Source organism: Oratosquilla oratoria, chromosome 21 (genome assembly GCF_046742065.1).
Source record: "Oratosquilla oratoria isolate Oo_2021 chromosome 21, ASM4674206v1, whole genome shotgun sequence".
In the NCBI taxonomy this organism is placed as follows: Eukaryota; Metazoa; Arthropoda; class Malacostraca; order Stomatopoda; family Squillidae; genus Oratosquilla; species Oratosquilla oratoria.
Window position 1 is genome coordinate 58309139 of NC_134797.1, and position 12500 is coordinate 58321638.

A 12500-nucleotide genomic window follows, 5' to 3' on the forward strand; every position below is an offset into this window, starting at 1 on the left:
TTTTTTGTATTTGCATATGAAGAAAAAAGGTGAGTGTGTTTTGGAAGAACTATATTGGTAGAGGAATATTTTTGTCTACTGTGGCAGTGGAAGAGATCGAAGAGGAAGACTAGCATCTGGAAGAAAGTTTGAGGTGGTGTTGGAAGAAGAGAAGTGTTCTTGGCTTCATGTTGACAACTCAAGGCGTAGAAGAGACTATATCGTGCGAGAGTCTCTCCTCGTATGGCGGCGTTCAGGATGAGCGCTCGCTGTGCAATCAGTCCCAAAATTCAACAGGAGTAGGCTCCGAGGTCAAAAACTTTTGAATAAGGAATTACCTGATTGGAGTCAACATCAGGGTCATTATTTTAGGCGTGAGGTTTATGTTCCGAATTTTTCTTTATCTTCGACACAAGATTTTGCAAGTTCTGTTGTGGAATTGATACAATTTGATTAGTTGTATTGTTTTTATGAGGTGGACCTTGAAGCGAACTCGTCTGTGATTTGTTGGTCGAATTGCAATTGACAAATTGGGTGCAAGGGCAAATCAATATATGACTGGGCATTCGCCAAGAATTTCAGGCAGACCTTAGTTACAACCAGGCAGACTGAATTACAAACAGGAATTGATTTTCATTACAATAAATTGAACAGAAATAAGAAAAAATGAAAATATATCCATTGCCTCTAGAGTTGATCTAACATACATAGAAATGACGTGGTTTGAACTCTAGGCGTGGCACAGCCACGTCCTGTATCTTTGATTTCATAACAGAGACCATGTTCGACTTCTTTGGCAGGATGAGGGCGAGCGGCGTGACGCGTTCTTCCTTGACGACGCGGCCGGCCAAGAAGGGTACACGTAGCACGCCCCTCCTCTCGTCCTCCTCTCTCTTCTCTTTCTCTTCTCTCTTTCCCAGAAATCTCTCCAGTCTATGCAATAAGCACAAGTCCAAGTACACACACGTGTACACGTACACACATGCACACAGAAACACATATGCACACACATGCACACAGAAACACACACACAAACACACGTACACACGCACGCACACACACGCACGCACACACGCGCACACACGCACACACACGCACGCACACATGCACACATACATAAAAGAAAAAGCACCCGCTCAAAGTAGTCGAACAGTCGTTTGCATAATTCAACATCGGGTACGATACACAGCATGCTCTGCTACATCATGCCCAATGCAAAGCCCTATCCTTCTCTACACTACACACCAACCAGCACAACTCTACACTCTGCCATATGGCATTTCCGAGCAGGGCGGGGCGGTGCGGGGCAGTGTAGGTCACTATTGGAGGCTGGGGCTGCACCACCGCTGCCACCGCTGTCGCTCCCGCCGCTGCTACCACTTGTTCTCCCGCCAGACACTCGGAACACAACATCCGGGTACTGGCGCCGACGGATGCCACCAGAGAGGTAACACTTCGATGGGCGGTAAGCCCAGGACTATTGCACATTACAAATACGTCAGCGCCCAGTCAACTCCTCCTCCTCCTCCTCCTTCTCCACCATCATCTTTCATTCCATCTCTTCCTTTACTCTTTCCTCCCTCTCCGCCTCGCTCATCTCTCCTCTTTTCTCCTCAACTTCAGCTTGGCTCGATCTAGTTCAGTTCATTGCGTTATGACTGAGTTCCATTTGACCATTTGTGAACAAGCCTTGCTCCTCGAATGACTCATTACGTCATTACCATCATCATTGCTACCACCTGGGCGTGACTGCAATGCTAGAGTGGGTACGGACAGTGGGCAACAGGCATATGGCAGGGTAGTTACTGGGTAAGAACAAACACTAGGTGCTCTAAGGTAGTGGTTTGGTAGCTGAGTGCGGGAACACAGATTTATCCTTGCCTTGTCAACACATTCTACACTTTCGTAGGAGGACGAGGGAAGTAAGGAGAAGGAGGGTGGGAGGAAATGTGTGGTGGGGCGACAAAGGAAGGGAAGGGAGGAAGGGACGAAGGGTAATATGGGCGACATCATGAGCCAAAGTGCAGCGCGAAGAGCAGGGGACGTATATCACATCTACCGCAAAATCAAAGACCCAAACCGAGACAGTTCTCAGGGGAATGTGGCAAATTTCTTCGGGGAGGGAATTGGGGAGGGAGGAAGGGGAGGGTGAGTGAGCGAGGGGTTCGGCATAGTAATCTCTGTGTTCTGGTCGGCCGCCTTAATGCAGATGCAACCATTTCTAGTCTAGTAATTCACTAATAAAAACAATATCTATTTATGGGTGAGCGGAAGTGCCTACGCACATGAAGACAAACCAGAGGGAATGAGGGGATGGAGCGAGCAGAGGTTTAGCTGGTAGGCGGAGTAAGTGGGGGAGCAGGAAGAGCAGGTAAATGAAGAGGAGAAAGAAAAGGAGTGGCTGGAGTACGACCTTAGATACAGGCCGGGTTAAGGTGTTTGGTATAGAACATTGTGAAATGTATTATAACTTTTGAAGGCGATTAGGCGTCAGGTACACTCAGGGGATGGACTGAGGAAATGGGGGTACTGTGGTGCTAGGAAGGGTCGTGTAACTTCCTTTAGTGATCATGAAAGTTACATCAAAAGAACCCTTGGTCAATAAAAGCTGTGGTTATCATGTAGAGGTGGAGTAATGTCATGTCGCGTGATGTCAGACACTGGAGTAGTGTTTTAAATTATGGTATCGGATAATGAAGGCAGTCAGACCATGTGCTGTCGGGGAATGGAATCCTGTCATATTATGTGAGGCCGCACCTACGTGCCTCCTAATATGCCGAAGTGATAGGCTCTGTTGTGCTGTAAACCGAAGTCTTGATTCACAAACAAATCAGGACCCATGAATCAGCCCTTAGATATTGGGTTTCCAACTTTCACATAAATTTTTATTTGGGTATCAGGACTAAGTTGTCTCACAGTTAGTCCCCAATATATAACAAAGACAGAAGTCCTCCTGTAGAATTGATTTGCATCACAGCCTTGCTGTGGAACAAAATTGAAACGTGTCGTAGTGGTGTCCAATGAAAATATCCAACATTGCCTTTTTGTCTTCGCGTCGCTTGTCATAGATATGACGGATGAAAAATTGGCGATTTGTAGGCTGCCGAGTATTATCATGTCTTGCAATAGGGGAAGAAAAACTCTGTATTACTTAAGTGTTTCATCACAACTTAAGTGTGTATCAGGAAAATGTGATACCTCATTCACGTACGGCATCTGGACGAAGGTTGTGATCAAATTGAAGTAGAACCATAGGCGATGGCAGTGGGTAAATTCATTGTGTACCATTCGATGTAGAAATATATGATATGGGTGGACTTCTACGGTAATTATCTACCCTCCTGGTCTCCTGGAAGTGTTTTTATTTTGCGACTAACATACAACGAAGATAAAGCATGTTCTTGTCAGTAGTTATGAACCGAATAAGCATGCAAAGGTGAATTAACCATTCCAGGACATAACGTATTGCATCGATGTTTTAATAAAATCTAAAACGGTTCCACACGATTTTGTTATAGTGGCTTCTCAGTTGTTATCCATAATTTGAATGACTTAATGTGCAACGTCATATTTCAGTATTTATCTACAATGCACAAGATAAGAGGTGTTTTACTAAATTCTGATCAATGCATTACCACAGCCTGAAATATCCCTTTAGTAGAACTCCTTAGCTCATGGACTTGTTTGGAGGCGTGCGGTTGAGTGCCCGGTGTGGGTGGAAGGTCTTCAGGACTGTGGAACAAGCTTTTCGGTGTTCATGAACTATAATGGAAGTGTCTGCAGCCCATAATGTGGATGTGCTGTGTCTTGCTGCATTGCCTCTGACCCAGGGGAGTGGGCGAGGTGCAAGGATGACTCGTCATCCAGGAGGAGCCAAGAAAAGAGGAAGGGAGGGGTGGTGAATGGGAGTGGAGTATGTGGAGATGAAATGGGTGGGAATGGATTTATACTTTTTGACTTTGGCTATTTCCTTTGTAAGGGAGAATAAGCCCTTGGATTATGTATGCATATATTTGTGCATATCTGCATCCCTTGTAGAAACAATAGAGGCATGAACGTTTATCTTCATCTAGTGAGTGTTTGCCGAAAAGGAACAAAAACTGCGTCTGACAAGGTGTGATTCGCTCTGTTAAAGGTTGAACCTAGAACAATCTTAAATATTTGGATGTTTTCCATAATTACTTCATAGAAATATGTTTATTATTGTTTTTTAAGGAAGAGGTCAGCAGTGGTGCATCTATAAAGATATCATATCCACAATTTCTCATGGCATGAACCAGAATGAAATGTTCAAGGGATGTCATCGTACTGTAAGTGTTAATTAAGACAGTCTTAAGCCATTCAACAAGGAGATACGTTTAGCTGAAAGGAATCGTCTGGTACTACCTATAATGAAAACCCTTCCATCGCTGTTCTGGGAGATCTAGTAAAGATGGGCTCGAAAGAGATTGGCACCTGCTCAGGTCACTAAATTTGAGGAACGGCATCCACAGTTTGCAGGCTTCCCTCTCTCATTAGTGTCACTCAGAATACCAACACCTGGTGGTCATGCTAAAGAAGTCGTCATTCTGAATTAAACCGGTGGCATTAACCCTTCCATTGATATGGGGCACCTTCGGGATTTTGCCAAACTATCACGAGACGGTTGAGGGTCAGAGGTCGCCCAGAAATGGAGGCCAATCGAGCCCCCATTTTAAATCAAATTTAATTTCAACTGAATAAAATTTTCTGGATAAAAACCGGATAAGTGCCTCGTTCGAGTGAAGATGTTGATTACAGTTCGCGGTGTCAAAGGTAACGGCACTTACGTCATAAAACATGATAACACTCCCTAGCAACGGGTGATGGGATGTATTTGCGTCGCTGAAGCGTTTCACTGTCAACCTAGCTGTGAGCTTCGCACCCCTATCTTTTGTTAATTCATATGGCCTTGTATTGCAGAAAATGTAATAAGATACGAAAGAGACACTTGGTAAGCTTAGTGTATCTACAGTTATGGAGAAATCAAATTTAGGCGTAGGAAGGGAAGTATTCGTGGATAAGCATCTGAGATGAGGCACTGTCAATGTATATGACGCACGTGCTCGTCAGATTAATGTTATAGGCCTGTGTGTGGATAGTGTGCGACCCACTTGGGTATAAACGCCCTTGATTATACGACCGCGGTTTCATTTTCCATCAATGTTGTAGTCGCACATTAAGACTACAACATTACATTGTAAAAGACAGGTTGTACTGAACTGGCTTAAAATGCCAGTTTTTGAGTAAAATATTCTTAGATTGTTTGGGGTTTTAAATGGGTCTCAAGTAGCTGGAAGAGGGATCTTGTTTTAAGGCATTATATGACGCTATAGTTTTAGGAATTGGTACCGAAAAATAATCTCTCATAATGCATAACCAGAATACTAAAGGCGTGTTGTGTCAGAAGACTCGTGCAAATCGACAGCGTGAAATTTATGGTGGAGTTAAAGGAGTCACAGGCTTAATGTGCATCAACTTGACCTTCCGAATGTCCTTGATAAAAGAAAAAAGAAGAAAAAGAAAATCAAACGTACGTGAGACCAGCTGGAAACAGCTTCCACCCTACAGTAATTGTGTGGCTCTTGTAATGGTGTGAGAGCTTCGCGTTGGTAAAATGGTTAAGTGTAAATGTTTAGCAGTGTGATATTTGGCGGGAAGCGCAGGAGAAGCCTTTTCGCACAAAGGATTTCACACGAAAATGGGTGTGGTATGGTACTTTCCATGGTTCGTAATTGTCTGTATCATTAGATAAGTCACGAAACGGGTTTTTAGGAAGAATTGTTGTATGGGAGCAATACTACCGCGAATTTATCTTTTAGAAGACCTGTTCATCAGGGATCATATTTGCCGGGAGGTGATTTAGGTGCACTTAGATGTCTTCCTGGTGAGGAAAATTCATACGTATTACGTCACTGCGTAAAAGGGGTTCTTGGCAAGGGAAAGCTTTGAAGGAGCAGTTGTTAAGAGGACCTTTTCATCGAGTCAGTGCCTGTATCATGAGAGCTTCGCATCCCAGTTACACTGCAAGGTCTTGCTGGTGAAGCCTGCCGTGAAATCGTCGCACAGGAAATTGCTAACTGACACTGACGTGCACTGTGGATGAAAGGGTTAACCGTTTGCTTTACGGACTGTGTAGTGTATGTGTGGTTCGAGAGAGTGGGTCATGGGGGTGGAAAAGGCTGGTTCAAGGTTAGGAACCATGAGACGTGCTAATTATAGTTGGAGGAGAATAGGCAAAAGCAGGGAAGCGTTGGATATTTGCTCGGGCTAGTTGTGCGTTAGTATGAAAAACATCTTGTAGCAGGTCGTGTCAAGAGCTATGTGCATTTTCCATTCGAGTCTTAAAGTGAAAGCAGAGTAGATACGAACAGGGAAGCAGTGAATAGTAGAGGTATGCTTTGTTGTATTTGTGCGTTAGTATGAAAAGTCTTGCAGCAGAACCGCGCGCGGTCAAAAACCTTGTCAAGACTTTTGTGCATTTTGCATTTATTGGTCATTGTTCCTATGTCCTATGGCATCCGTTTTGTGGTACCACCACTGCAGAGTAATCAACACGTAGAGCTTTTTGCGAGCGTGTCTTCATCATTGGGTGGTAAAGCTAAAACAGCGCTGTGCATTTCTACGGACAGCACGTGTTGGCACACGGATAATTGACTGGCAATTTTGGGAGAGCGATCGTGAATACTGGCGATAGCTAAGGGCATAGCATCAACTAGGATAGCTCGTGGGAATGTGGCGAGGTGTTTGGCAGAAGACAGTAACACTCCAGAAAAGCGCGATCATTACTTGGGGGAGTTTGACATCAACATCACAGCCACCTTCTGGAAATGCGTTACTTCTCAACACCTGGTTGATGACGTGGTCGTTTCCTTATTAGTGTGTGAAAGTACTGGACCAATAATTAATTGGCAGTATGGTAACCCACAACCGACAAAGGATAAGTATATATCCTGTTTTGATACTTCCTTATGGAAGGTACGAACAATTGCGTTTGTAGTATAATTCAATTACTGTCTACAATGAGAGGGAGGAGGAGAAAGTGAGATAGAAACAGAGAGACAGAGCAAGAATTACCTATGTTAATAAAACTGCGCAGGAAGCACCGTATCATGTGTCACGTACAAGTGGATACGCACGGCTATTTCTGCGTTGCTTTGTTTAGGTCTTTGGTGTGCCTCAGGCAGCCAGGGCAAGTTGGTGTCGCCATTGGTCGCCTGGGATTGAAACCGGGTCCACACGTTGGTTGTACCAAAATTGCTCAGTCGGTCGTGAACATCCCGTGCCTGTGCCTTTTCGTATATATATATTTTTTTCAATCGGGACCCTCATCTTCCCGTCCAATCTACAAACTGTATCAAATGCATTGCCCTTTCACCTGAAGGGGGAACGGGCGTTGTATTAGTGTAGTCCTTCGATTGAGTGTTGTTAACACACTTAGTACGGGCTATCTTATACCTCAATTTATATTTCCTTGTTCCCACCGATTCATGTGTTGCATGATTCATATGGAGCTAGTCAAGCTTACCAGTATTACAAACAGATCAATTTGTCCTCACTGGCTTGGTGCAGTCTTGTTTCAACTGTTGCTCAAGGTAGCTAGTTAATGTCTAGTTATTTTCTCCTGCAGGAGTTTGGGATGACAGATTTTATGTCCTTGCTTTTGTTATGGCTAGCTCGTATACCGCGTTCGCTACTTTTGTGTGTATTTGACCTTGGCTCGTTAGTAACCTAACAAGGCAATATTCTGAGCAGCTTTTCATCCAGGGAAACAGCGTCCTTACCAATGTTTCAGCCTCCTGATGCATATGAGCACTTTCTTCAGACTCGTCACTACCCTACTCCCAAGCAAGGGAAAATGAGAAACCTGTGGTAGGACAAAGTCCTGTCATTTGCGATGAGCCACTTTGGGGAGGGGGGCGACGTGCCTCCCTGTCTGGCCAGTGCTGTCGATAACCAACGCGACAAACCTGGAGCAAGTCCCGGGACTCGAACTCACGACCACTTGCTCATAAGTTCAAGACTGTATCCACTGCGTTACCACGCAGCCCATTGTGTTCAGACTATTCAAACGAAACACTCGTAAATAAGGCAATACATGGTTTATTGCCCTCGAACAATATCACAAACGGTTCCCCAAAGTAGGACAGTGTCACCTTTGTCATAAGTTATATGAAAATGCTTTGTGCTCTTGCCAGCTATGAGGCTATTAGAATGATCATCACAGAACTTGAAGAACACTCCAGTTCTGTATTATATTATCAACATTAGTTGTTAAAGAAACGATGGCTCGGATGACTGCTCTGCTTGAAAAAGCGACCTCATTTTCGCTACATCTAAGCAGTTAGTGTGTTTAATCGCTGTAAGTTTGTTCGATTATGCTAAAAGCTACACGGTTTACAGAATCATGAAGACAATCAAAGTTATGAGAGTCTCATTACAAGAATCTTTTAATAAATTTGAAAGCCTCATTAGACGTGAACTCTAGTAGACTCAATAATCATGCAATAGAGAATGACCATGATGTTTTGATATATCATTGTATATAGGGTCGGATGGGATCTAGCTTATTGTGAAGACTTATGTACAAGTTCCATTAGATTAGTAAGCGGGAACATTTATCGTCGAGGGACAAACGGAGGAGCTTATGAAAGACAGCGAAAGGACGCAAAACCAGGTGGACACTGGTAGGTAAAGGGAATTTCAGTCTCTCTCGTTTTAATCTAGAGCAGCAGACTTAGAAACAGGCCGCGACGGTTATCCTAATAGTGACATGATTTCTGCCAAATTTTCGAAGATGCATTGCAATACCAAGGCCTGGGCGATAGTGGCATATAAAGGGGATATCAGTCACGTTATTCTAGGACTGCATATAGAGAAAGTCGCGACTGTCATCCTAATGGTAAGAATATTTATACAGACAATCGAAGACGTACTGTACTAGTTTCCTCGAGGACAGATATTGTATTAATACTAAAGATTTAGTTACCTTATAGTGAACGTTATTTGCCAGCAGAAATTACTACTGACATATATACATCAAACAAATACTATAGTTCGTACATAGAAACATAGACACATCTATACACACATGTATACGTGCATATATACTACATACATAAATACATGCTTGCATACATATATACATACATGCATACATATATACATACATTCATACAACATACATGATTTACGTGCATACATATATGCATACACACATACATACAAACGCACATATCCATACACACACACAGATATACATATATTCATACAAACACACATACATACATTCATACTATATACATATATATATATATATATATATACATATATATATATATATATATATATATATATATAATACGTACATTCATTCATACGTACAGGCATACATAAATACATACATTCATACATGCATACATACGTACGTAGATCAATACAAAGATACATGCATACATGTATGCATACATAAATGCATACATACATACGTACATACATACACACGTATACACCTACGAAAATGTATACATACAGATATAGATGAATATATAGATATAGGCTCTGTGCATCGTGGGATGCTTTGGGATTTGACGATCCGTGTAATTCCTGCAAGGATTTTTATCCTTTTTTGTGGCCTCTACTCTGGCATAGAGAGTCTTGTGAGGTTTGTAGGAGACGAGGTCTCTTTATTTCCTCTTGATTGAGAGCGAGGGAAGGGTGCTACCCTGCCACAACTCTTCAATAGTTGCGTAAACTGGGTACCGTGCAGGTTTTTCGATCGGTATAGTTGTGGAGTGTACAGTAGAATCGTTAAGATTTGTGACTGTCGTCGCCGATGGCATTATTGTTGTGGATTTGGAGGTCGTGGCTGCGACCTTTAAGTCTTTACAGAGGATGGCGACAACGCAGAGGCTCTCGGTCTCGGGTCTCCCTGACTTAGACTAAGGTCCAGGCGTTTGGGTGTCAGTGGATGACACAGTCGAGTTTGTCCATGCAAGTGGCAGTAATACAGTTTAGTCACTGCCAAGTCCTCAGAAAGGTTGACTCGGGCCAATGCGTTATTGACTCGCTCAACCAGAGTATGTGAGGTCGTTCATCTTAATGGAGGAATACAAAGATCCAAGATATCCTTTCTTACGTGCTCCTTGTCTTAATCCATGGTTCTGATATATCGATAGCAAATGCTTTCGAAGAAACATGAATTATCATTTAATTCGTAGCAAACAGCGACTCTCGTGTGAGGTTAATCCACTGTAATCTATCATAACTTGTGAACGTTAACTTAATGGGCATATGGTACGTTTCCACGGCTTTAATTCGACTTATAAAGCGATCTTCAAGGAAACCCACAGTGCAGAAGTCAAAAGGGCCGCCCACACAGTTTAAGGCTGTAGGTCGACTGATTCTGCAGAGAGGTGTCTGCTATGGGAAACGTGACAGCAAGGGACGACTTCGAAGATGAGGATTGGTGAGGGGTATCAATGGCGCGATACACTCGGTGGCGTAAAATTGCACAAAGGCGAGTAAAAAAAAAAATAAACTCACTTTCGCCATAACATATATATATTGTCACGTTGCGTTATGCGCATGTATGCTTATAGTTGGTACTGTTGTGGTCACGGGATCGAAATTTGAGCCTGATCGCGCCATTTTACTTTCTGTCTTTACAGTGTAAACATGGCCGCTCCACTGGCAGGATATACCTAGGAATAACAAAGAGCAGTAACCCTGTTTTTCTGGTCACAAGCTGTGTCGGGCTGAAATTCATTGGAGGCCTTTAGCACAATACGGGGACAGTGCAATACAGCGTAGAAGTGTGTATGAATGGATCGAGACGTTTAAAAGTAGCCGGACAAGCGTGACCCGTCAGTGGCGGAGATTGACGGGCGCCCTGCTCCCTTTTCGTGCGTCACACTTGTTCGGCCAATTTTAAACTTTTCGATTCACTTATACACATTTCTATGTGGTAGTGCACTGTCTCCGTATTGTGCTAAAAGCCTCCGGTGAATTGCAGCCCTTGGCACACCTTCCGACCAGGGAAATAGTCACTGCTCTTTGTTCTTCCTTGGTTCATACTTCTAGTGGAGCGGTCATATTTACACTGTAAAGGCAGAGAGCAAAATGGCCCGCCCAGGCTCAAACTTCGATCATGTGACCAGAACGGTACCAACTATAAGCATGCATACACATAACGCAGTGGACAACAACAAAGATATGGCGAAAGTGCGGATAATTTTTTATTCTCCCTCGTGTGTGTGTGTGTGTGGATAATATGTGTATATATATATATATATACATATATATAAATATATATGTATATATATATAATATATATATATGTATATATATGCATAAATTTATATATATATATATATACATAGATATATGTATATATATAAATTTATATGTATATATATATATAAATATATATGTATATATATATAAATATATATGTATGTATATATATATATATATATATATATATATATATATATATATATATATATGATATATTTGTGTGTACGCGCGCGCACATGTGTGTGTGTGAATGCGTATGTATGGGTGTTTGTGGGCGTATAAAGTGAAAGAAGCTGAGATGGGTGCCAAAACATTAGTCAATAGCTAGGAAAAGGAAAACTGAATAAGGAGGAAGGAAGCGGAAGAACACAAGAGAAGGTGAAGTAGGGAGATGGGAACAAGAGGAGGGAGAGAAGTGGGATGAGGACATGAATGGGTAACAGGAAGAGGAGGAGGAGGAGGAGGAGGTGGTGGTGTGGAGTGGGAGGATCTTACGTACGGGTGACACATTCTGGCTTCATTGGTTTCCACTTCCCGTGGGCACACTTGGCCGTCTTGTTGCCAATGTTGAGACCGTAGCCGTGCAAGCAGGTGACCTTGACCCGTACTCCCGGCGAGTAGGTCACGTTGGGGTCACGACCCGACCGTATGATGTCCACGCTCAGGTAAGGCTCGTTCGGGATGGGCTCGCATGGCACTGGAACAAAAGTGAGAAAAAAATATATAAATTAATTGAAAGATGTATCGGGAGGTTTTCATTGCATCTATAAACGTTAAAGGCTAGGAAGAGCTCAGGCTAGAAGACTCTTAGCAGTAACAGAGATCGTTAGCTTTGCCCTACGTTCTCCAACTTTCCGGATGAGTAGAGTGAAACAGAAAATAGAATAGTAGAAGAGCATTTTAGGTTTCATAAAAGGTGGGATTGTCTAGATGAAATTTGCGCTCTTAGGCAACTTAGTGAGAAGACTCCATGGGAACAGAAAAACAATCCTATCAGTACTTTGTGGATCTGCAGATGGCATATTATTAAGTAGATAGAATTTTGTTTTTACAAGTTTGAGATACAAAAAAGGACAGTAACACGTGAAAACAAAGGAAGAAGTAGTAAGATCGGGAAGGACCTACCTCTTCGCCTTTTGCCCTTCTTCCCGTGCTTCCCACGTTTCCGAAGTCGTTTCTTGTGCTTGGCCTCCTCCATGGCAATG

At 42.8% G+C, this 12500-nt stretch overlaps 1 protein-coding gene across 4 annotated transcripts in view; it reads right to left on the bottom strand.

Annotated features, from left to right (window-relative positions):
* The window catches only part of Hasp (Hig-anchoring scaffold protein), a 773651-nt gene that overhangs the window by 98846 nt on the left and 662305 nt on the right, over nucleotides 1-12500 (bottom strand). For all 4 annotated transcript variants that reach the window (XM_076205010.1, XM_076205012.1, XM_076205011.1 and 1 more), the window contains 2 exons: nucleotides 12421-12500; nucleotides 11795-11992 (listed from right to left, as the gene is read on the bottom strand). The exon at nucleotides 12421-12500 is cut by the window's right edge and continues 639 nt beyond it. In XM_076205010.1, the coding sequence (XP_076061125.1) occupies nucleotides 11795-11992; nucleotides 12421-12500 (278 nt within the window). The remainder of the gene's footprint in view (nucleotides 1-11794; nucleotides 11993-12420) is intronic.